This window comes from Mesitornis unicolor, unplaced genomic scaffold (assembly GCF_000695765.1).
Source record: "Mesitornis unicolor isolate BGI_N332 unplaced genomic scaffold, ASM69576v1 scaffold23829, whole genome shotgun sequence".
NCBI lineage: Eukaryota > Metazoa > Chordata > Aves > Mesitornithiformes > Mesitornithidae > Mesitornis > Mesitornis unicolor.
In genome coordinates, this window is record NW_010206877.1 from 8,842 (window position 1) to 35,871 (window position 27,030).

General features: G+C 38.7%; 1 protein-coding gene across 1 annotated transcript in view; it reads right to left on the bottom strand.

The window, feature by feature from the left end:
• The window catches only part of RFX4 (regulatory factor X, 4 (influences HLA class II expression)), a 73,868-nt gene that overhangs the window by 4,500 nt on the left and 42,338 nt on the right, over window positions 1–27,030 (bottom strand). Inside the window, exons 12-17 of the mRNA XM_010191947.1 lie at window positions 25,806–25,900; window positions 24,147–24,264; window positions 17,986–18,105; window positions 16,561–16,722; window positions 9,673–9,835; window positions 7,580–7,712 (exon numbers count right to left, since the gene is read on the bottom strand). Of these exons, the coding sequence (XP_010190249.1) occupies window positions 7,580–7,712; window positions 9,673–9,835; window positions 16,561–16,722; window positions 17,986–18,105; window positions 24,147–24,264; window positions 25,806–25,900 (791 nt within the window). The remainder of the gene's footprint in view (window positions 1–7,579; window positions 7,713–9,672; window positions 9,836–16,560; window positions 16,723–17,985; window positions 18,106–24,146; window positions 24,265–25,805; window positions 25,901–27,030) is intronic.

The window sequence follows — 27,030 nt, forward strand, 5'->3', positions numbered from 1 at the left end:
GAAGAGACCATTGAAAGACAATATTTTTAAAGTACTCATTGGCCCCTGCCTGACTATTAACTCACCCAATGAAGCATCTATTCAGCCTTGTTGGAGTGTCCAAAGCATAGCCATCTGGGCGGATGCCTGCCCATGCTGCCTGAATCACCTTTCACACTCTACATCCGGTTTAATGAAGAGTGCTTAAGCATGCTGAACTCAAAACACTGGGGCCTAGTGATCTTTGCCAGATATAAAAGCGACATTTGTTGGAGGGCTCTTGACAGGAAATTACCATTTTCTGGGTTAACTCACACTTGCTGCTACTGCTGCCATTAGACCTAGACAAGAAGCCCTTTAAGTCTGGGAGACTTGAGCAGATTATTGTTAAGGCCTTGCTCAAAAATCTAAAATTAATTCAATTTCTTTTAGCATTATTTTAGAAAATACAACGCTAAATATGTCCTCCCATGAAGTGAAGACTGAGGTCCTGCTATGTAAGTATGGAGAATAATCTCTTTATTCTTATCCTCAACTCACTGACTGATTATGCATGGAGGTGAAAGGTGTCTCTGTCCAAACAGCAAAATATTTTCCTTATGAATGTGGCTCTGACTTTAAGTTACATTAGCTCACACTTCTGCAGAATGCTATAAGTTAATGTTGTATGTTAGCCACTACTTTAGCACTTGCAAATAACTCATACCAGAAATCACAGCAATTGTGAAAAACTGGCTATAAATTAACTTCATAAAAATATGCCTAAAATCTCAAAAAATGACATAATCAAAACAAGTGATTGCTTGCATCTTTATAAGCCTTAATTTGATCCTTTTCTCCACAAATTGAAGCTTATGGAATATTAGTCTGTCAGATAGGTTGGGTGAAACTTTCAAGTCAATCTGAGTGGCTTTGGTACTTATGGGAGTGGCATTTGGAGCCTTATGAAAACACTATTATTTAAAAAGAAGTCAAGACATCTGTTTCCTGTTGCATTCAATGCATAATTACTTCAATTACATTCTAACAATCTCAAGTCCATTATGAAGCCATACACTTCGGAACAATGATTCTTGTTGCATGGGTGGGATTTGGACAGTATTTTGTTCTCTCTGTCATTACTCACTGTTTGATGACAGACTGGTTATTGGGAAGGGTTATTCTTATTTTTATTATTTATTGTTATTATTCTTATTCTTACTGCACTGGTATAGCCATAGGTTTATACTGTGCATGTGCTGGAGAGACAAGAACTTTTCCCTTTTTTTTATGATGTAGATGGGCCAGAACAACACGAATGGACACTAAAGCATGAGCTCTGTCTGGAAGATGGTTTCTTTGGCTCCCTCTCTGTAACAAAAACCAGTTACTACTTTCTTCCAGTACTGCCCCAGTGTAAGTACTGCTCTATAGACAAATGAAGGGAAGTGAAGATGTGGTTGGGTAAAATTGTGGCACACAACATTGCGCAAAGAAACTAAATGGTGCTGCAACTTGTAGCACATTTCTGGGAAGTTATGTGAGACCATCGCAGTCCTCAGAGCAGTTTAGGAGAGTCAGAGTACAAACATTGCTTAAAGCTCCTTTAAATATGGCTCCAATACTGTGCTCTGTGCCCCTCTGTTGGGCAGACCCAACCTTCCACTTAACAGCAGATTGTACGACTGCAGTGTTTTCCAGGCTGGTTTCTTCTGTCCAGACCATGAAAGTCAACTCTGCTCTTCATAAACCAAATCTGATGACAACAGAACAGCAGCACAAACACTTGCTGATACAAATGTGCTCCTCTCAGTCCCAGAAGTTGATTAGTGCCTCTTGAGAGCAGAGCCCCAGTTCAAGAGCAGCTGATCCTGGCTACGCTCTTAAGCACAACAGGAGATAGCTTAAAAGCAGAAAAAAAATTGCTTGTCATTAAGGTGGGAACTGCATCTTATGGAATAAAAAGGGAAACACTGCTGTGCTGCTTCTGTGGCTCTCTGTTAAGTACCTCCACCTGTGATAGACCATTTGGAGGTGGTTACTCCAGTATGGAAATGCAAAGGAAGGAAAGGTAAAATAAGACTGTGCACAGCATGGGGTCTAGGACTGCTTCCCAGAACTAAGTGGCTGATCTGGCAGCTTCTTGACTGAATCCTCCTGCCTACTCTGAGATCAGATTTGCACAGAAAGGCTGGAGGGGAGCTGCAGCTCCGGCAGGTTCCTTGCTCAGTACAACTGAGAGAACAGGACATCCATGTGCCTACCAGATGGTGTCTGCCATACAGTACACCTACAGTCCTTAGATAACTCCTGTGTGTTGAGCATCCATCACAGGAGAAACCAACCATCTGATAACTCTTCAGTCTGGAATAGAGGTGACAGGAAGGAGGTGAGATGAATGATGCAGATCTGTGTCTCAAATGGCAAAAGCAGATAAACAGGTTATGAATATTCCCTATTCCTCATCACCTAAAAAACATAGGACATCCAATCTAATGATGCATTAGGTAGCAGACTTAAAATTATCAACATAATGTATGTTTCATATAACCCATCCTTAAGAAGTCTCGAAGTTCAAAAAAACTCAAACAACAAAAAAGCTCAGACAGGAGCGGTTTGCTACAAAATACCAAAGTCCAGCTGCTGCTTCCTACTCAGGATGCCCCTAGATCAGCTCTTGCCAAACACAGAGTGGCTAAGCAGGTGGAATGACCACTGTCTACCTACTCTATTTCTAAGTCTTTTCTTCCACATATTCATTTCTGGTCATTGCTGGAGATTGGACCTGGATATGTGGACCTGTGATATGATTCACTGCATCCATGAGTACTACAGAGTACTTACACATATATTGCATGTTTGCCATTTTTCATACTGCATATACAATGATGCACACTCATATGATGTGCATCTTTATATGTTACCAAATATATTAAAATATAAAAATATATACCGCTGTAGATTTATCTAATTATTTTTCCTACTAAAAGTGTTAGTCTTGTGATTTACAAAGAAAAATTACTGCAGCATGAATTAATTTATGTTTAAGGAAGAGATGGGATATGTGAATTGAAATATTTATAGACAGCCTGAAAGAGGCTCAAGACCTGTCCAACCAGGGTGAAACTTGCAGACAGAAGCTGTAATCAAAAGCTAGTCAAGCACACATTGTGGAGGTAGATTAAGTGGTGACATTGTGAAGGAATTATCTTTGAAGAGTGGACCTCTGCTAAACTGGACATAGGTTGACAGCAACACTCAGAGGCTTTTAGGCACAGTGGTTGTCTATTTTCTACCCTGGCATTTAGTTCCTGAAACTGCAGAGGCAGCGAACTGATGAAATATGAAGTCAGTATAGATGTGGTTATGTAGAGTCATTACACAGTCCCCTTCTGAATGATGGAGTAGCATTACAGGATTGTATGCACTTCTGCACTATGACTTGGAGAATTAGGTAGTAACAAGTCAATCTGTAGATCATATGTATTTCCAAAGAAGGGCAACAAAGCTGGTGAAGGGTCTGGAGCACAAGTCTTGTGAGGAGCAGCTGAGGGAACTGCAGTTGTTTAACCTGGAGAAATGGAGGCTGAGGGGAGACCTTATTGCTCTCTACAACTACCGTAAAGAAGGTTGTAGTGAGGTGGGTGTCAGTCTCTTCTCCCAAGCAACAAGCAATAGGAAAAGAGGAAATGGCCTCAAGTTGCACCAAGGAAGGTTTAGATTGGGTGTTAGGAAAAATGTTTCTTCTGCAAGGGTTGTCAAGCAAGGCTGAACAGGCTACCCAAAGAAGTGGTTGAGTCACCATCCCTGGAGGTATTCAAAAGATGTGCAAATGTGGCACTTAAGGACATGCTTTAGTAGTAGACTTGGCAGTGCTAGGTTAACGGTTGGACTTGATGATCTTAAAGGTTTTTTTCAACCTAAGCAATTCTATGATTCTATGACTTTTCTTTATTAGTGTGCCAGGCTTCTGGCCAGTAAGCCAAGTCAAGAAATGAGCAGTCGGGCCTGGATTTACAAGGAAGCAACTGTTCTGAGAACTCTTCACAGATGCTGATGAAAGAAAAAAAACAAAAACTGGATTAAGACCAAGGTTTGAACAGACTGTCCCCGTCAACAACAAGACTCTTAGCCATCAGTGGGAATTAGTCAGCCTTTACTCCCAGAAGCAGCCAGTTTTAGGCTTATGCTGGGTTAGTAGCTGCAGATATTACTTTAGCAGAACATTTTTCTCCTCCATTATTTTTGTCTTCTTGTCCATCTAAGAGTCACTGATCTTTGTGAAACTATGAGCTACTTATAAAAAAAAAAATCAATTTATCCCAAAGTCACAAGACACTTGCCACATGCCTCTGTGAGCCAAGGTAAGCTCCAAGAGTGCCTCAGAGATGAGAGAGAACAATAAACTCAAGGGCTCTCACCAGTCTGTTATGGGATGGGGTCCAAGAGAGCATGCAGCTGTGATACATGGAGCTTTGGCAGTATCAGCCTTAGCAACTACCACTGTCTCATTTCCTCTGACACCGGGGGATCCAAATTAACTAGAAGCCTCTCACTAACATGGACTTGCTGCTGGTCAACTGAGACAGGCTTGGCTTGGGACCCCCACCTGCACTTTCCAAGATTACAAGTCCTATAGCTGTGTGACTTCTATCCCACGACAGTTCCACTGTAAGGATTCCAATGGCAAAACTACAGCAGGCATCCTAAAATTAATACAATGCAGCCATCATTGTATTGTTAGGTTGGGATTGGCATGTTAAATGTTGGCAAATACGATTTAAGGGGTCACTCATTCCAATCCCCTTTGCTCCAATTCCACTTTTTTTATTGATGGTATGTAATTCGTATCCGTGAAATGATCCATCTTAAAGTTCTACTAAACAAATGAACAAAAAAATCAAGCCCAACTCTCTGTTTTTCTTTAAGTACTTTGTTCCGAGATGGTAAATAGCCTTAAAATAACAGACCTGGTAAAACCTGGAGTATGCTGCTTTCTTCCACATGAAGAGATTGGTCATGGTGTTCTTTAAGACCATAAATGTAATTTATAGTTACAGCCTATACCCCACCTCTATTACATGTTGCCTGTTTCAGCTCAGACCCTTGTCTGGGACAAGGGCTCTCCCTGATTTCGTGTTTGTAGAGGAGAACTTACCCCACACACAGATATTTTTCTTAGTAGCTAATCTCTAGACACGATCCCAAAGAGCATGATAGAATATTAGCTAAAGCTGAGCCAGAGATCTATATTTGGACTGAATGCAGTTTATAACAAAGAGTTCTTTTGAAAAGTTACGGTCAATGCCTCCTCTTCTCAGCTGATTACATTACCACAGCCATACACACTGCATCTCCTCCGGTTTCCATGTAGTGGCAGCTGTTTATACATTCATTGCAAATTTGGCTTCCTGTATTTTGATTTTGCAATGTCATGAGTCCTACTGCAATCCCTTGCACCATGTTCCCCTTAGAAAGTCTGCTAGAAAAAGAGTAGTTCCCTAACATCTTATTAGGCTTTGCAGGCAACAGTACATTACAAACTTTCATTGATTATATGTAGCTAAGAAAAGCCATATCATCATGGCAGGCATTTAAAAAGAATGTCAGCAAATTCCATATTAAAATCATTCACGACTTTTAGATTATTTTTGAAAGTAGGGTTTCAGTCTGTAGCTCATTTCAATGATAAAGTTTTGTTAGCTGTGTCCTGCTATAAGACTCCATCTCAGCTTACAGGCAGCATGATATGAACACGATAAATACAAGCTGAAATCATCTTGTGCTGAAGTGTGATCATTAAGGCATAGCTGTTCTTCATGTGTGTCCAGGACAGTTCAAGGGCTCGCAAGAGAGGAAGAAATGATCTGACATCTGCACTTGTGAAGGCAGCATACTACAGTATGAGAAATACTTGTATGGTTTCAATGTATGTTACTATTTACATATAGCATGTTAAGCAGGACACGAGTAAACTAGAAATGTATTGATCTTGCTTTGCTTTATTTATTTCTTGCTTAACTCATGCTGTCTATGTCAGTGTAACAAAGTTGTCAGAGGGTAGAAAGAAACTCCTTGTGCAGATGTTAACAATTCTAAACAGTAAAAGCCTAATTCTCCATTTTACACTCAGTTTCATGACCTTACAGACCACATCAGAACCAGTACTCGTGGGTTTTCTGCAGTAGAGGATAAGAGAGAGCAAAGAAAATTGGTGAGCTAATTTTAAGTCAGAAAGTGATAAATTCTGGGAAAAATCTTGAGAGATAACAGGGTAAGACCTGTACTGAAGAACCAATGTATACAACCTGTCACAGGACACTGTACTTAAATGTTCACTCACTGTTCCTACTGAAAATACATCAGCTGCAACAAGCCTCAAACAAACCCTTGCACCTCATGTAGCCTGTCTGATGGACCAGGAGCTACACATATAGGTGAGAAGTTCTAGACTTGTTCTTTCCATAAGCTATGGAGCCACTGTTGAGCTGATCCAAATGAGTATATTGGGGTTCTATAGGACAATCTTCTCAGAAGGTTTCAAAAAGTTCTAAGGAGATCAATACCATTATTCTTCTCTTACAGCTAGGGAAAATGAGGCATAAAAAAAGAGAAATTACTACTCCAAGATCACTTGGCAGACTGATGCCAAAGACCAGAATGAGATGCAGGTTTCATGTGCTCTAGTCCGAAGCACTACCAAACTCACATCTTTCCATCCGGTATGAAACTATTCCAGTCCAGTCATGATAGTTAAGTGTGGTGGTCCCTAATATACTTGTATACATTTCCTGTAGATAAAGCATAAGAGGCGCCATGTGGGTGGAATATCCTAATGCCATCACCTCCTGTGATCACGATCTGCCTGTTATCTGCTTTTTGCAAATCTTCCAGCAGAGAGCCCAGAGAGCAGTTTCCTACACTGAGGAAGCACCAGTTGTGTGGTCTACTAAAGCCCTGCTGCAGTGGCACCACTTTTGAACTGTTGCCAAATATCATCTCCCCACTTAATCTGTGCTGGTTCCTACTGGCTCAGTTTTGTGAACTGACATAGCCCTGAAATAGTTAATGACATGACTTCTCAGCATTACAGTAGGAGACTATGGCATACAGATTAAACAGAACCTCTTTGCAGCGGTGTCCTGAAGCTATTCAAATGGTATTCAGAACTCACAATTTTGGCAAATTCCTAAACATATACATTCTCAAAAGCTGAGGCCCCACTATGGCTCTGCATCTTCTTCCAACTATATGAAAACACAATCTTATTTCTTCACATTATTTCCTGTTAGGAATCTCTTCCTGTTCCCAACACATAAGAAACATACGACTAATTATACTAATTTTTGTTTCAGCTACTCCTTAATACAGAAGCACTTTCTATGATCCAGACTGTTGGATTTTAGAGATCAGTACAATCTAAAGCTACTTCTGGTAAAAGAATTTCCACCAGAATGAAAAAATATTTGAGCAATATTAGAACAGAAAAAAATTAGGAACCATCAATGACTACACTGATGACATCTTATTGATTCAGACAGCTAATGTGCTGATAAGAAACTTACAAGCACAACTTTACTTATGTTATAGCAAGCAATTTCAAGTAATAAATCCAACTTACCTGCGAAGAGCTTCTGTGGTAAGCTGAGTAGTGAAGTGGTCCAGAAATATCATGTGGTAAGGATGGATACTGACTCTGCATTGGATGGGGCTGCTGGTTGCTGTAGCTACCATAGTTGTAACTTCCTGTGTATCTAAAGTCAATTTAAAAACACTCTTTAGTATGCATTATAATGATATTGCCACTAATCATCCTATAACTTTTGAGACATACAGTTGCATGTTTTTTGCATAGAAAAATTATATTTTAAATAACCTTTTAGAAAAATATATTTCTCAGCTCAGCTGGGGAGCAGATGTCACTTAGTGAAACATGTTCAGCACAACAACAAATAGAAAAGGCTCAGCATATTTCTCTGACTAGTTTTAAATTGCAGACTCATTTGTGCACTTCCTAAGGAGAAAGTCTTTCCCTTTTGTTATTATTTTATTGCCATGTTTCTAGTAAATTGCTATCCAGGCTAAGTATGGTAAGATTTAACTTAAAGAACTACACCATGGAGCTCAGCTATCTCCTTGCACTGAGGTCAGATGTTCCTTTTTTTGGAAGGGAGGGAAATGTATTAATTTGCATCTGAAGCATACAACGTACTGCTTTAGCTCAGCTGGCTCAAGAATAAAGTATGATTTTAGGTTGGAGAACCTGCTTTCTTTCTTTCTTTTTATCCCAACCCCTTGCCTAGGAGACAACCAGGGTTAAGGGAGGGAGCAGGTTCCTTAGCTATAGGAAACTGCAGGGTCAGTGTTTGTTTGCCACCATTATTTGGGCCATTCTCTAGCAGAAGATGCATGGATACTTTCCACAGCCTCCCCATCTTTGTGTAGCTATGTGAGTATTTGATGCTAATTCAGCACAGAAGTTTAAAGGCTCTTAAAATATATGCTATTGAAATGAAACACAAACCATGATAAATAAACAAACAGGGTCACCAATTCATTGTGAGAAAGGGAAGACAGTTAATTGTACAGAATTTTTCTGAAAAGTTCAATGTAGTTTTTACACTGGGTGGAGTTTAAACTTCTACTGTTCTTTTGATTTTGTGATGATATGCTAGAAACACCATGTCATGTCTTATACCAGCCAAACCAGCAGCTTCAAAATGAGAGCAGCAAATTTGCTGAGGCACACTCTGTCCCATCGTCCAGGTCACTGATGAATATATTGAAGAGAGCTGGACCTAGTACCAGCCCCTGAGGAACACCACTAGACATGGGCCTCCAACTAGACTCTACCCACTGACCTCTCAGAACTCTCTGAGTTCTGCAAAGACCCTATGTCCATCTTGATTATTCAACACTGAGCTCTCATTCTTACATTCCCTTGTGCTTAGCTGTAAATATGAGTGGTTTCCATAATCTATCTCAGACAAGCTGGTGTTCATGCAATGCAAGTTTGATAGTCTCTCTGTGGAGAGTAGGAGCGAGAGGAATGGCTATAACATGGAGCTATTTCACACTGTGGTAGGCAGGCACTTGGTGTTTTAATTCCTTCAGCATGATAGACTGGTAAGCAAGATCTCCAAGATCTGCATAAGCTTGGCATTTCACAGTGAAACCTTCTCTGAAGAAGATGCTTGCCTATCTAGTCCCTCTTGTAGCCTGGGGTGCCCTTGGACTCCCAGACAAAGCCAAGTCCTGTAAGGCAGTGTTTGCACTTCATGCTTTCTCTAGTCACTAAGGATGCTATGCCCTAGTCTGGACAGTATTGATCTTGTCTCTTTCTTTTAAAAATGAGGAACAGATCATGTAGCCCTTTCTTCACTCCTGATAACATGCATTTGGACTTAATAAATTTTTATTTTACAGGGAGTGGTTTTTATCATTGAACTTACATTTTATTTTCTATAACTGAAGCACAAATAAAGTATTTGTACAAATCAACCCAACAGCCTATATTTCAGTCTGTAAGTCTATATCTAATTATCTCTTGGGAACTACTAGGGCTTTATGTGGTTCCAAGGCTTTGATTCTTTAATGTTTTTACATTGTGGAGTACTGTTGTATAAAGCGCTCTGATCTTTTAAGTATTCCCTTTCTACCTCAAGATGGTTTGGAGCCTCTATATAAAAACCCAGTCACTAGGAAGTGGCTTACCCATGTTCTTCTCTGTGGGGGTAAACAGGTATCCGGTGTGTGACAGATGATGATGGTACATGTGGACTTCTCATGCATGACAGCTGTTGGGAGTTTTCCGCAGGTGACCCAGCAGCTGTTGTCACAGTGTAGGTGAGTGACCACGTATAGGATTGCATAGCTCCTGCAGACAAAGAAGCATTAAAGGAATACAGCTAACATAGGCTGTTGTTCATAGAGGTGTTATGCTTTGAGATGGTAACAGGAAAGCAACCTGATAGGCACTGATAATGGAAACAGCATCAACCAAAGTGAACAAAACAATTATACCTGAAGCATAAATACAAATAGATCAGCTGGAGCGTGCAAAGATCCAAATGTAAGAGGCATATCTGGAATAGCTCAGGCTGTGAGCTTTCAGTGTGGTATTGTAATATGAGGCAATCACTTTTCAGAAATACTGTGAGGAACTCCAATGCTAGTATTTCTCAGTCATGACGCACCAGACCCTGAGGTCTCTCTCACATGGAGCGAGCTGCTGGCCTGTTTAGCTCTGAGGCTGATCAGGCCTGGAGTGAGGCAGGAAGTATGACCAGAACAATGAAGGATTAGAAAAAGATGGGTGTTACGCAAATACATTTCTTGAATCCTTTTGCAATTTGTACCTGTTCCACACAACTAGGTACTAGCCTTTGTAGTGGCAACATGGTGGTAGATCTCCAAGCTATAACAAACATATAGACAGAAATAGCCTAGCTGTTTTCTTCCCACAAATAACTTTTTTTTCTTCATTCAAGGCAGCAGGGACTGGACTTAATTTATTTTTTCATGTAGAGCATTTGTGGGAAGAGCAAAGCAAAGAAGTGGGTTTTCCATTTTGCTTGGAAGGTGCTGAGTTTTTTAATCATCCTGATCCCTTCCAGGCAGGAACTCCAGCTTCATGAGCCAGCTGCTGAGAAACCTTTGTCCTCTGCACACACCCCTTTCACTCAGGAGGCTGACAGATCCATTGTTCCTCTATAACATAGCTCTTGCTGGAGGTCATGACCATACTGGCTGAGATTACCCTCCAAATGAGGACCAGAACACTGAATTTAACCCAATGAGAACACTAGTTTGGGGGTCTCTGGGCACTCTTGACTCTTTTTCACTCGCTAAAAAGAATTGCAGGAGGTGACTAGTTTTTTTTCAGTGTGGATTCTAGGACTTCCTGTAGTATGAAAGGGCCTAATTCAGAGGGGGGAAGTGATTGTATTACCAGGTCTGCGTCCACTCCATGGCTTTGGGGAATGAAAAGCCTATCTCAGATGTGCATAATTTTCTTCAGGTGTGGGTGATTTTATTTGGCAAAATCAGACAAATAATTTTTTTCAATAGGAAATGCTTAGTTCTGGGACTGAACAAAGGCATTCCAAGCTTCACAAGGTAAGTCCAGCTTGAAATACTCCAGCAGCACTGGTGTATAAGAGCACATGGTGCTCTTATAGTAGATACATCCTTTGCATGTGTTACGGCCAAGAATATTTGTGCTAGGTCTGTTTTCTGTCACTGACTTTTGAGTTTTCAGTCTTTCATCTCCTCCCATTGCAGAGGACCATTGAGACCCCTGATACCAAAGAGAAGCCAGCACATCAGTGTTGCTATGGATGTAAGCACTTATAGATCCTTGAGTTGAGGAAAACATTTAAGGAAGCCTACCTTTGCTAGAAAGTACAATTTATATGGAAGGGGACAAAACTACTTATGCAGTCACTTCATTTCTTGTAGTGAAAACAAGAGAAAAACTGCTTTGAAAATATCAGCAACCTCTCAGCAGAATATTTTGGTGAAACATTTCAATTTCAAAAGGTCAACTTATTTTCCCAGTCCTACTTTCCAAAAGAAAATTTGAAATCTTTTTTCAAAACAGGCCTAAATTCAAAAGGCAAAAACAAAGAGAAAAGAAAGAAAAGAAAGACAACAAAGATGGTGAAAAAACCCAAATACTTATTTTTATGTAATATTACTGGGTTTGGGGTATTTTTTAACTTTTTAAATTTGTAAAACCTCTTTTTCAGAAGTTTTACTTTGACCTGATTTTATTTCTTCCAAGAAAAAAATTGGTCATTGAGTCAAAAATCTCATCATCTTCCTAGCTCTAACAAGAAGTGAAAATAACAGGGCCAAAAGATCCTTTGCATTTTACCAAATATGATTAATTTGACAGGCTCCAGTCATTGTGCCAGCCTCCTTTTCTTTTTTTTTTGAAAAACAGTGGAGACCTTATCTCAGCCTGAGGCAGACCAGGACAGCAAGTTATTTCATGTGCTCCCTGTGGGAAGTCAGACTCCCTGAATGTCAGACTTGGCCACTCCTGGCATTCAAGTCTAACTGACAGTCACCTCAGTTCAATTTTAAAATAAACGTTTAGGACATAACATGTTTTGTGCCTGTCCAAACAACACAGAAGCAAATACACAGAATAGGTCTTGCAGTGGAAGAGTTGTGAATATCTTTGTTTAATTCTCCTAACCAAGAAATGTCCCCAGTACTACAGGATGGTATCTCACACAGCTGCTCTGTGAGATTTTAGAAACAAATGCATCTTGGGCCTTACTCTGGATTTACAGAATGACAGAAAGCAGTGAAAATAATTTTTTCAGGATGTTCTTGGGAATCTACAGTTGCTTCACTTCTCTTTGCCTTTGTGGAAGGGATGCCCTTATTTTCAGTGACCGTGTCACAACGACAGGTTGGAGGGATAGAAAACTGCAACAGATTTGCGGACTGTGTATCTATTGGGTCAGCCAGGATACTGCCAACATTATGGTGGGTGGAAAAGGAGGAATAAGATAATTCTGAAAGCTTTTCATGGTTAGCTTTTTAATACCTGCCTATATCCCAGCCCTATATGATGAATTTTCTCAGCTGGCTGCAGAATTGAACTCCAGGAGATGAAGTCTCTTTTAGATATGACTGAATCCAGCTGAACTGCTTTCTGAAATAAGCAAAAACAATAGTGATTGAGCAACATTTTGCTTTGCTTTGTGTTCTGAACTTGAGGGGTTTGATTAAAATAGGGAATTTCATTTACTCTAACTCCTTTTTCTTCTTATTTTTAATGAAAAACTTGGGTTTGAGGATACTAACCAAGAGGTCATCTGACTTGTGGGAGAGCCAAGTGTAAATGCAAGTGCTATCAGTCCAACGAGAACCTTGTTGTCATTGGTGCCATCATGTACACCAGTGCAGAAAGAAACAAAAGTTGCTTCAGGATGCTGCATTTTATATTTGTTATATGCTGGAGCAAATGACCACCCAGGTACAAGCAAGACACTCACAGCACTGTGTATTGTATGTGATAGTAAACAGAGCAGTACTGTCAACCTCAAGAAATCAGAAATTTGGAGTCATACCTCCATTCTGCCCACGCATAACAAAGAGATTGCCTTAAGTATCAGCTTTAGAAAAACCCCAAACCCTTCCATTTAGAAGGGGAGAATTGCCTTTCGAAATTGCAACCTTTGAGTTTTACACTTTGCAGGTATGAGAACTAAATTCTGATTGTTAAACAAGAGCTGATGTTCTCATATATTAATACAAGTCCAGAAGCTGAAGCTTTTGGAAAAAAGCAGAAATTTGTTCTACTCACACACACAAATATGAGAAGTGTGCAAGAGTGTTGTACTCTGTGCAAGTATCTCCTGAGCCAGATTCCCAGAACTTTAATGCCTAGTCTAGACTTGGAAAAACAGTGACCTTTAATGACCATTGCTGACCTGAAGACTTATTTCACACATACATTCCTTGAAACTAAACAGTGAACTGCATAGATTAGTTTACCAACATATTATGAACTACTTACAATTCAGAGTTCATTTCAAGTTGTCTAAAAACCATTGCATTGGCAAATGAGTAATCACAGCTTTAAGAGAGACTTAAAGAGAGAATAGCATAGTCAGCCATATAGCTATCACTTTTATTACAATATTGTTGCAGTTTGAACAATCATTAATCTGGCCTTTGTGGTTTAGAAAGGATGGAGACTAATTATCCTTTTAAATGTCTAGTAACTTAACAAAAAGTTTTAAATAAAATGTTAGCTGAGCCACACCAGATGTCCTACCACAGAATGCCATATAGGATTTACCTTACTTTTGCTCTGTATCATGTAACTGCAACAGCTTAATTCACTAGTTTTGTACTGATCACTGACTGATGGGGAAAAGGTTAAAATGCAAGTTTAATAGTTAACTTTTATTGCTAATGCCACAAGCAAGAAAGAGTTAACGATGCCTTAAATTGGGGAACTGAGAGCTAGTAGTAACCAATGGAACTAGTTCTCAAGATTTGCAAAGCATTTGCAGTTTTACATTGACCTCATAAACGACACATAAGAAAATCAATAGAATCTACTCTAAATGTATCTCTCCAGAACAGAGGTTCCTGTTCCAAAATATTCTATATATTAGTGCCACAAATCTGTATGTGGAATAGTGTGATTGTATGTAATACGTCTTCAACACTCCTATTTTAAAGTATAGCAACTTTTACTATAATTGAAACATGGTTGTAATTTTGTATTACTTTATGTGAATAAACTCTGCATTCCATGGTGTAATGGTTAGCAAACTAAAAAGGTGATCAGCTCATCTACATGATGAACATGGGAAATGGAGGTATTACTAATTGCCCAAACTAAGACCAGGAAATAGCTACACACTTGTACCTAATCTTAACCAGACCACTACTTTCATTGACAAATTTGGCTTGGGCTAGGCAAAAATTATTTTCACACTTGCAGAAGTGAGACTACACCAGACCGCAAGAATAAAATCCAATTCAACCAAACAAAATTTTAAAAAATAACCTAGAAATGAAAAGCTGGAAAAAACAGAGAGCTAAAATAATCTGAAATAGCTTTCTTGCCTAAGAAGTTCTGCTATGGGAACAACTATGTCAAGTACTACTGCTTGTACTGTGGGAGTAGGTCCTTCAACCATTGCTCCCACATGATCCTGTTTCTGGCTTGAGAACTCACGCTAGCAGACATTGGCCTTATCAGGACATAAAAAAATAGAGGGATAGAATAAAACAGACTATAATAAAATAATAAACAACATGAAAACAAGAAGGAATTGCATTTGTAATGTTTGTGTGAGCCCATTCCCTTGCATTGCTGGGATTCAGGAGGGACACATAAGATCCATGCAGTTCCCAGGCCTACCCAGATCTGTACCTAAGTCAGCTACCTCAGTCAAGTAAGCTGAAGGTGGAAGCTTAGATAGCCAACAGATAGGCTATTATTTAAATATAGAATAAGCTTTGAGTTAATAGGAATGATAGTCATATAGAGTTAGTCTCTGCAGCCTAAACACAAGTCCCTCAAATCTCCATTACTGTCAATGCCACTGGAGAACACACAGTTTCCTGCTTTTCAGTATTTTACCTCTGGGTACAGTTCTGCACCATACTAAGTTCCGGCTAGAACATCACAATGATCCCATTGGATCACGATGTCTACAGAGCAAGTTACCCACAAAATCAACATTTCAAGACTCTAAACATATACACCCCCTCCAGTGCTGCCTGGTTCAAAGCAGTGTGCTCACATGCCATGTCTAGGAACCATGTCTCTTGTCTAACTGTTCTGGGGATAATACCATCTTATTTTCCTCCTAAATATGGTGCTGTCTCCAACAGTTTCAATGTAGGGACAAATGTTCTTAAATCTCTTCCCACCACAACTGTGCATTGTGCTTCCCTGTGGCGCCTTTGAAAACATGAAAAACATTTGTCAGAAAGATTTATTAGTCCTTTAGCCACTGCCAAATTCTCCAGTGTGGTAAATCATCACTTCCTGACATTCTTTCAAGAAGGTTTTGTAACTTTTCTAGTACATCACAAAAGTTATATTTTCCACATTCTGATTATACACCCATTTCACTGAGGAGCAGCAAAGCTGGAATTTCACTGCCTGGAACACCTTCTGAAAGTCATTCACACTTCTGTGTTTTTTTTCCATGAGTTAAGAAAACAGTGTCTTTTAATCATACAGACAGACTGTCCTGTCCACATCCAAAAGGTAATGAGTGAGTTTTGCATTAGAATACAGAGGATGGTTGCCCAATTATACAGGCCAGACAAGAAGCCAGTTTTATGCTTATTGTTTTCTGATAATCTTGCCCACAAATTGAATACCTTTAAGCACATATTTTAAATCTGTGGACCCACCAGAATACAGCAACTTCATGAGCTGCCATAGCAGAGTATGCAACTGAAAGTAGACTTCAGACATGTAGTTCCTAGTCTTTAACACTGAAAGATGAAAGTTATCAATGATGTGTAAAACATACCCAAGAGAAACTTGCACAGCTATTTAAGCACATTTGGGTCTCAAATATGTTTAAAGTTATACAGTTCCCATTTTACCCACTAGAAATTTAAAGGTTCAGAAATTTGAAAACTTCACTAAACCTTAAAATATCTGGCATATTTCCTTGAAGTATATAAAATGTTTCAGAGAGACTGATTTGGCTTTAAGTCATTGAAGATGCTCAAAAGTGCTATGTTCATAAATAATTCTTTTGGGGCATTGCTAGAAACATGAAAAATTGGACTGATTTTTAAAACTATTTAGAAATAGTGACAAGTCTGCTCTTCTGAAGGCCTCAGCTACTGAACAGATTCTGATATGTTGTGGTCTGAGATCTCCTGTTAGGCCTTTGTACTCCAAAAAACAATTTTTTTTACTGTTAGACTGGACATCAAGTTTGGATACAGCAAGAAGGTATAACTGCTAAATTGATTTCTGTTTGGGAAGGCTTCTCATCTCTTGAGAGCCAGCGTGTCATGTTCTTGGGCTCAATTTCAGGTGACCAAGTGCAAAAGCCATCTCTGAGCAGATCCAGCTGCCATAAGCCTACCCACCTGTTGTAGCTGCTATGCCACTGTACTCTGGGGACTGATTGCTGATGGGCGAGGGGGCAGAGGGCACTTCCACTGAGGTGGAAGATTTAACTGGGGAGAACGGCACTGGAGAGGGAGTTGGAGGAGCCGGTTCACTCAGAAGAATTTCTTCTCTTATTTCTGCTGCAGGATGAGAGAAAAAAATCATCAAACATAGTTAATGGTAGAGGAACACTAAGAAACTGAAAAACAATTATGCAGGCAGTTGTGTATTTCAGTAAATGCATAGATGGAATCGCAGATCTTATAAATATGTACTTCTATAGCATTCATCATTACAGCCTTCAGTGTATCTTCAAAACACCTCTTAGAGGAAAGTGCTACTTTCCCTCATGCATAGACAGTTTAAGGCTTATATTCCTGTAATAAACTATTAGATACCATTAGGAGTCCAGACTAAGTTAGGCACTCCTACTCCTCCTAGAGACATTGGAAAGAAACAAGAATCTCCAGGGGATTCCAGTGGCTTTTGGTCTTGATCTTTCTTCATTGACTAAAAAGGATGACACTATGGATAGTTCTAGATGCTAAAGGTATCTGGAAAGTATGCAAGGCTAAGCAACTCGTTTGACACAAAAGCAAGAGCCTATGCCAGGCCAATTAATTAAATTCAGGTCTTTCAACACATAGGCATTATACTAATCACTGAAATGATGTTCTTCTCTTAAATTTACAGGGTGACAAATTAAGCCATAGCTAAAATGAAGAATAGAACTTTCCAAAGGTGACAGAGGGGTTTAACTTGTCAAAACTTATGGGAGATGCAAGGAAGGAAGATCACTGAGGACTCTTCATTACAAGGGACTGCCCTGAACAGAGAGACTAAAGGCAAATCTCTGTTTGCTTCTGTTCTGGCAAGGTGGTGCAGAGTGTAGCAAGACTTGGAATCTGCTTCTGTACAGGCACTCAGAACATAGGTATACCAGAAACAACAGCTTTGTTTTTTGTCTTTGCTCACTTCTCCCATTTCTTCCTCTTATTTAGACTGGTACAAATCCACTGATATCATTAAATTTATTTAGCGTTAAACCAGGGTGAGAGACAGAGAATCAAAAATCAAGAATGGGTCCAGCGAAATGCAATGGTGGCTTAGACAGATTAACTAAGATAAGAGATTCAACACTAAAGTCTTTTACTGAAACACCAACTGTGTGCTTAGGAATGGAGTTTCAGATATCCAGAGTTACATCACAAAGCAAGCAGACCTCTTTCAGAATGTACTAACCAGGGACAAATGACTGATTTCAAATCATGATGGAACAGAAAAGCACTTTGCTCTTAGATATGCCTCACCGGGTTACATGAGGATAAAAAAAAGTCTTAACATAGAAAATGGTGAATCCAGTGGAATAAAACAACAAAAGATGAATAAAAGAACAAACTCACCTGTGTTTCCTTCCCCTTTCATTGCCCTCATTAGCTCATTAGCTCTTTCCTGACAATGGAGTGATTCTAGCAGGTACAATACGTAGTCATCGAACATCAAGTGAATAAGGTGAAAAGACCCTGGTAATAAAGTGAACAAACAAAAAAGCCATTGACTATCTCAATACACTCATTAAACCAGTGATTACTGTATTCAACACAAACAGCACTGAGTAGGACTGCCTCCATATACTACTGCCACTGAAGGCTCTCTCTTACTCAAGGTAAGAGAGGTAAACACAAAACTGGGGACTAGCAAACTCTGTACACTCCTGGATTTTTACAAGCTTATACGATCAATTATTGGGTGCGAGGAGGCTGCCTAGCTGGAAGCTGGGACTTGATGGAGTTTTCATTGGGGTTGGACTAGATGATGGGGGGTTGGACTAGATGATCTTTCAAGGTCCTTTCCGACTCCTAATATTCTGTGATTCTGTGATTCTTCCCCTACATTAGCAACAATTGAATAATTTGGATAATTACACAACAGTGGAATGGTTTCTTTTAATCTAAAGGATCAGGTAAAAGTTTCTGTCAGAAGTAGAATCCTGAATTGGCTGCCTTAGTGGCATGTCTTGGTATTAATTTGCTGAACTACCTGTGTCACAGGACAAAGAAATGAAAGACTAATCAATAGGAAGGTAGAAACACTCTTCCAAATCTCCTGATGGTGTATCTCCAGAGCATTGCCTGGACTGGACGAGACATCCATTAACTGCCAAATATAGAGGCATTAGCAGTGATTGTGGATGTCTTAAAGGGAAAGGCTTGTGCCAAAGGTTTGCTCTGACATACTTCTACTACATTGCCTTTTCCTAATTACCAGTTTGAATCTTATCAGCAGCATAACATTTGATCTGTTTCTCTGTTTACCTCTGAAGATTCTATGGATATTATCTCTTAACTGCCATGACAGGAATATGAAAAACTTAAGAGCTAAAGGACTAAAGAACTTAAGGGAAGAGTATGGGGGATGGAGTCAAAAAACACTTTGAAAATTAATCGCAAAAAAAGGCCATATGGATAGCTATCCACCACAAATCCTCAAGTAAATGCAGAGTGAGAAATCGCTAATGTTGTCAGGAGGAAGCACTGGATGATGCTATAGATGAAAGTAACTGAAATGAAATTTAATAGCATGCTGTAAGAAGTTCTGCCATTAGAGATTTAAATTGTCCTCTGATTTATATACTTCATCTGTAGGAAAAGAAAGATTAATACTATTGCATAAGGCACTGGTGAAACCTCACTTAGAATATTGCATACCACTCTAGTCACCCATGTTCAAGAAATAGTACAAGTTGAAACTGGTATGGAGAAGATTACCAGGAGGACGTGGGGAATGAATAGCAGATTTTAAATGACTGAAATTGCACGTCTGGCTTCATTTTGCAGAAAGGAAGTGAGATGCTTCCCATAATTTATGAAGGATCCATGTCAGGGATGGTGAAAAGTTTGCCCTAGAGCACACATAGCCACAAAAATAGATGTCTAAGAAGAGACCATAGATGCATTTCAGGGAAAAATTAGATGAGCAAAGCATCAGAGCTGAGACATTGTGTAGCATCCTCCTGAAAGGAATAACATTCATCTGCAGGAGAAGACTGACAAGTATCAAGAGTTTGGTCAGTTTATGCAATAGAGTCCATGACACAGTGTATCTGTAATAGTTCCAGACAGGATTTGATCATACTTTTTTTTTTTTTAAAGCTCCTATGTTTATTTAGACTTGCATGGAATATTTGAAACATATTCATCTAAGTCATTAAATATGTCTGGCAAGCGAAATGCAGTCAGGTTAAAATAATAGCTAGTCCAGCAGCTGGCTTAAACCAGAGAAAGATCACCAGCTGAGAGGGAAACAGAGATCAACTACTGCCAAACAAACAACAAAAAAAGGCCTCATCTAGATGTGTTCTTTTCAAAATTCTGTTACTACATTTTGAGGAAAAATAATTCCATTGGAAAAATACGCAATGAATTTCAAATTCGATCAAATTTCATAATGATTAGTTTCTTCACAGGAAAGTTAAGTTTGTCTTGGGATACTAGCTTTTACCACAGCAAAACATAACTACCCCTACTCCAACTTCTCTGCTCAAACATACTGTTGAAGGGCAGAAGAAGTGGTTTGAAAGCCCTTATATCCTTATACAATTCTGGCTGGCAATTCAGCTTTCAAAGCAACTCTGAGCACATTCTTTTTCTTTGTGACCTGGATAGTCTTTGTGTTTCATTCTCTCACTCCACGCCTGCATGGCTTCTGTCATCACCGATACGAGCTGAGCACACATAGTGAGAGGTGAACACACGCCTTTGTGTTCCTGGGCAAGGCAGCACAGAAAAAGGACATATGTGATTGCAACACCTTCACTATGGGGAGGAAATCTTGGGCTACCGGTGAACCTGAACCATTCACCTATCTAAGCAAAGCAAAATGGTAACAGGTTTCCTCAGCCTTGCAAGGGTGAACAGTGGAGAACTTGACTTAACTACAGCAGAGATTCTGTTTTAGAAATCTTCTGGGCTACAAGTCTTGGTAAATAAAATCCTATTCAATTTAGCAGTACGATAAAGACAGCAGATCTGGCTGATCACCTTGTTACTGACCTAGGATTTCACCAGTGGAAACTTAGGTCATCAAGAATCTCCACAAAATGCTTGCTCTTCTTTTGACTGCAGTTTTCCAGTTGGGAAGTTTCTATTGACTTTAGTGCAGTTACTACTGATAAATAGTTCCAAGGTAAGAAAATGAGGCCTAGATGGTGGCAAACTTCAAGTGGTGGTATAAAGCTCAGGGTATTTAGTGTTTCCCATCAAAATCCTTGCCCAGCTTTAATTAAAAACAAACAAACAAACAAACGAATAAGGAAAGTTGCTTGTAGTTTCATAAAAATATTTGGAAGTGTGAACCCTGAACACTAAAACGCTAGCAAGCAAACAAGAACACAGGATTTGCTATTTTTAAAAAATGTCTTTGTTTTTGGGGGGTCTAATGCTTTATTTTGCAGACTTGAGGTTGGCAATACTGAATGCAGCATTTAAAAACACTCCAGTGCCCTTGTCACTCTTTTGAATTCTCTCTTCCTCTCCTATTATTTTTCCCACTGTGTATTTTTAAACTCTGTATAGAGTTTTTGAGCCCAGAATTTGCGTGAAAGACACTAGACAAACAAGTTGTTGGTACCGAATGAATGCAATATTTTTACATTTTTAAATGAGTTGAATGAAATGTAAACTATAGAGTGAAACCAATAACAGGGCATGCATTTCAGCTACACAGTGAATAGCTATTCAGCACGATGTACAATAATTTATTCTGTGTTTGCAAACTACTGTTTTTCATATGAAACTGTTTGGTTCTTTCAAGCATATCTTTAAGTACTAAAAAGGATCCAGCTGGTGCTAGTAAATCATATAACTCTTAAGGAAGAGGTAAGAAGTCATTCAAGAGACTGTAGTTACAGTAATAACTAGTATTTGGCTCTAATTTTCATGAGTTACCAGAAATCATGGCAATGATTACCCAGTTAATGTACAGTAAATATCAGCAGCCATTAACAGATAGAGCAATTATGTGTAAGTAGCAAAACAGCAGTGAGATTTCCAGAGCTGGAGAAAATCATGGAGCTTCTATTACTAATTAGTTACTTTATACACTGGATGCATTACCCAAACACTGCCACCAACTGTGCCTTTGATATGCATAGACAGGAAGGAGGGAGGGAGGCAGGCAAAGAGAAACAGGGAGAGGGAGGGAGAGAGGAGCTTTTTTCTCTGCCAGGGATTGTTTCAATCTGCCCATGCCTCCATGCTTAAAAGCTTTGCAGAATCAAATCTCTGGGCTAGCCAGTCCAGTTTCAGGTAATCCAACTCCATCCAGATTTCTATATCATATATTAAGAAAAAATAAAAATATTCAAAAAATACATAGTAAAGATCCCATCCTTTAACACATTATTTTACTTTTAAGAAAAAATTACACTATGAGCATCTGAGTCTATCTATTTCTTGAAGTGGAAAAAATCGTTAAAAATCAGTCCACTGAAACAGTTTCCAATGCAGTAAAAATACAAAACTTTTAATCTAAGTTAAGAACAAAAGTATGTAGATATAAACATTTAGATTAGTAAAAGGGTCTATGTTTCTCTCCACAGAACTCACTTGAATGCATATGTTATTCTGAAAAGCTAGGAGGAACTGTGATAAATTAAACACAGAAGAGTTTCTGCTGTCTAGCTCTGAGCTGTTTACATTCATGGGTTATTCTTTTAGAACTTGCTCAACTCTTATTCATGAACAATGTGTCAAAAGGCCTTGCAGAGAAAAAGTAGCATAATTAACACAAATTATTAGGAATTTGTGCCTGTGGCTAAATAACATTTGGGACATTTTGGGGGAAACAAGCTAGGAATAGCCCAGGCTTCTGTCTGATAGCGTAAGGGTATGGTTTTGGTATCACTCTCCCCCTTGAGAACCTGAAGGCTCACATCTCCTTCTGCCTCCATTGGAGTTGCACCTGAGCAGGGAAAACTCCATCCTGTATAAATCAGGGTTAGAACAGGGACTGAACCAACACTTGTCACCTGGCAGGCTGCAAACCTCTGCATCTCAACAAATGGCTGTGTGGTTTGTACAAAGTGAAACAGTTTAAACAGAAAAGATGAGAAGACTTTCCCACAGGCCAAATCCTCTAGCCCTTTGGTAAGAGATCTTGTGCTGGCAGTGATTAACAGTGCTTCAAGACTCTGCTGAAACAGGCAACTGAGGCACTTTAGTGTCAGCATTTCAAGACCTGTGACTGTAATCTCAACACTCCAATAATGCAGGATAGTTTTTCTTTTATTGGGTACCAGTGAGTTTCACAGGTTGGTATCATGTCTGCAGAGAGAAGCGTAGCAACCCGAAGTGCTAGAAAACAAAATTCAGCATTTTTTCAACACTCATGTGAGGGGACTTTTGAACACTGGGAGGGAAGTATAATGTTATGCAGTATCAGCTACTTTTATGCCCACAGCAAAAGAAAAGCTGCAGTCACTCAAGGGGAAAATGAGTCCTAGAAGAGGTGGAAAATAGATGTGACCAGGTTACTGGCGCTGAAAACACAAGGTAACAGATGGAAATCATGATCATCTTGGGGATGCTCCCTGTCCTGATGTCTAATGGTGACTCAGTAATATCTGTTTGGAAAACTCATTAAAATGGGAAGCCAATGAAAGTAGTTTCAGATTAAAATATAAATACAGATCATATTGTGTCTATCTGATGGTTTTTGAATCTATGCTATTAGATGTTTCTAAAAGCATAAAGGACGTCAAAGCTCAGCTGGCAGAAAACTTTGCAGTTGTTTAATGCAGTGCCTTCATAAATAAATTATTACTCTTTTACTAACATTTTCTGACCAATGTGCATTAATAAAAACTAAGCTCTCATGCCAAACCTGGTCCCAAGTGACTGCGAATGTTCACACTCATGACACAGCAGTCTGTTTTCAGTAATTTCTGCTTTTGATTGATTTTAATCTGAGCTGTTTGTATCCCAGGATTGAAAACAGTGCCTTTTTTGACACTGCATAGAAAAGCAACATACTTTTTCATTTAAAAAGTAAAAAGTCAAAGTCTATTTTTCTACCCTGATTGAATTCTAATAGAATGAAAGATAATCTGTCCAGGGTATAGAAACATAGTAATTTTGCAAAGACTAGTTTAAAATGCTATGTCCTTTGCCAGAGCTGGCAAAGTGGTTGACTGGAGAGCTTCTCATTCACTTCAGCGTAAAGTCATCTCTCTTAGCATAACATGCAGACAGAGTGATCTGGGTACTCAGTCTCACTTTGCACTGAAGTGCATCAGGGACTGCTCCTGCAATCAGCATCTTCAGTTGACACATGACCGGTAACTCCAGCTACTGGCTAACAGCAAACAGAAGGAAGTGGCAAAGATTTCATCTCCCCTGGCTATGTCTTGCAGACAGACATCTGTCAGTAGCCCCAACTCTTTTTTTAATAGAGCCCTGGACGTGTGAAAACTAGTTTCACTGGTTTAACTTAAACTGTATACTACAAGCCAGGATATAGATTTTTTTGGTGGTGGTATGCAATTATTATAACAAAATGAAAGTACCAAAGCTAGGTGCACTGTGCAAAGTCATGTCCCGAATCACTCGAGTGCCAAAACAGGACCACATCAGGAGGAACTGCTGAGCTACTTTCTTCAAAGAGCCTTGTCTCTTGGCAGCTACCTGCAAGAAAACAGATATATCTGACATGGAGGAACTTTTATTTCTACAGCCCAATACAGCTGATTGATGCACAAATACATCTTCTTTTTTTTGTACTGAAAGACTACTTACCATTTTCTTCACATTAAAATATACACTAGAATTTTTTTTAAAAACAACTTTACACAGAAAACCACCTTGTAGCTTATAAACAACCTTAGAAAGAAGAAATAATGAAGTATTATTATTCAACACCAAGACTGTATTTCCTTTATAAATGATGAAAGTACTACCAAAAAATTGCTCTGATCTTCATCTTAACCTAATTATTTAAATGTTCATTCTTGCTTTCTAGTCAAGGAAGCAATTTATAATCAAGAATGATTAATCTACTCTGGTTTTTTTTTTCAATTAATTTGAAGTTTACTATTGAATATATTTTTTTTTTGTTCCTTCATGTTTTTATTTTAGTGAATTCACGTAATCATTTTACTAGCAAAAATACTTTCCAGTAAGCACACTTTAGGCATCAACTCTTCAAAAAATGTGTTTACTATAGCCATATGTAAGTTTAAAAATTAGGTTCATCCAACAAGCTAATAAAATTCACGTCAAGTTCTTCATGAAAATTAACAGTTACAGTCTGTATTTCAAACTGCATTTCACTGAATGAAAGAAAAGTTTCCCAAAGCAACCAACACATTTTAAGTAATCTGGGGAAGTATCTCTTGTTTTCTGTATGGATCTTTTGCAGCACAGAGGCAGGCAACATTTTTTTTGTTGGTGGGGATTTTTGGGGGGTTTTTGGTTTGTGTTTTTTTGTTTTACTTCTTAGCTCTAACAACTGAAATGCAAAGTTGAAATTCTAATAGAACATCCTAATACAAAGTATAGTTAATGACTGAAGTTAAAATAATTAGTCATATGGTTTCACACTCTGTGTAAAATTATGGTGATGCCTGATCAATTTTGAAAATATTTTTTTAAGATTTTTTAGTAGGTTTCTGCACACACTTCAATTAAAATAAAATGCAAGTCCTTGGTATCTCAAATCAGTTCAAAAGGCAACATAAATTTGTCCTTGACTGAATGGTAGACTTTCATCCTTACATTTGAATGTATGTAAATGAATTAACTAGCCTAAATATCCTTTTCATTAAGATCTTAAAAGACCAGACTCTATTATGCTTTTATTAGCACTATGTAGTTAGGATGACTCTGAACTCATCTCTCCATTACTCTGAAATATTGATTTGATTGGAAGCCTCAACCCTGTTGCATTCTTGAATATCATCTTTTGGGATACAATAGACAAGAGCAGAATAAAGTAGAATCCTGAATGTAAGCAGTTCTGATACTGAGTGTGAAAACTGATGAGATTTTGTCCATTGCAACTTTACTCCTGCTTATTACCAATGCCTGGCTTTTTTTTTCCCTCTTTCTATTTTTGCTAAAAATTTATGACTTGAATAGACCTTATAATGCACATCAGTGACTCAGGTCCTTACTCTACAACCTTTATAATCTTACTCTACCATCCTTTACAACCTTACTTTACCAACCTTTACAACGCATCTGTCCACCATGGAATCCAGCCACTCGATGTACGACTCAATGGGGGACTGCTCCTCCAGAAGGTGGTCAAACTCCTGATACACTGGCAGACAAAGAAAAAACAGCCCACCTCAGTACTTGGATTCCATTTCAAACAAAGATAAACAAATCACAAAAAAGCTGCCAATAACATCACATCATTGGCCTCATGAGGTGAACGAATCCCCTTCAATGGCAAATTATATGTCAGCTGTTGAATTAACTTAGGTTAAAAAACACAAGTTTGTTGTGGTTTTTATAATAGATTGCTCAGCTATAATAAATATATTTTCCTTGGTGCTGACCCAGTAAGTTTGCTTGATCTCTTATCTTGTTTCTACTTAAAGTGATGGAATCACTGGGAGTGGTATTTTTATGTGAGCAAACACAGGACCTATTGTTTAAAATTAATCTTTTGAATTAAGATTCAGCTGTCTGGTATGCCGAGACGTGAAACATTTATGCTGTGCTCTTCGAAGAGTGTGAAGCTAGGCCTTGACTCTAGTGATGGTAAAAGGTCATGCATGATATTGATTTAGAAATGCATAAAGAATCTTCTAAGCACCAAGTGGATGAGTGTCATTGATAGGGGTCTCATCTGTATAACGCTTTATTTGCAAAAACATGATTTAACTACTGCAAATAATCTATTTGCAATGCCAGACACACACACAAAGAATTTCCATAAACTTCTCGTCCTTCAAAACAAGTTGCTACCAATGCACAAAAGCTACACTGAATTTATCAAAAAGAGTTTCCAAAAGTAACCTGAATACTTTTTAACCTCTCCAAAGGACACATGTTCATATTTTAATATAGAAAGTAAAAACAATCAAGTCATTCAACTGCAGCTCTTAAAACTGCAAGTCTGTGGTTTATTTGTGAGATTCAATAACTGGAAGACAAATAATCATGCTCCTTGATATTAAGGAACTCTTCTTCAATTCAGCTAAAATAAAAGGCCCAGTAAGTCAAGAAGAAAGATACTGTCTACCAGGATGTCAGTGTGCTATGCATTTCCATTTATGCTTAATGATAAATAACAGGAGGAAGGAATTTCCCACTATAAGAAAGACTATAAGAGGGAGGTAGGCAAAGCTTAGAGATGAGAGCTAGAGAAGTGAGCCAGAGATGCTATAAGGGAAGCTATAAGCTCCCTCGTCTCTAAGTTGGATCAGCAAGATGAGCAGGAAT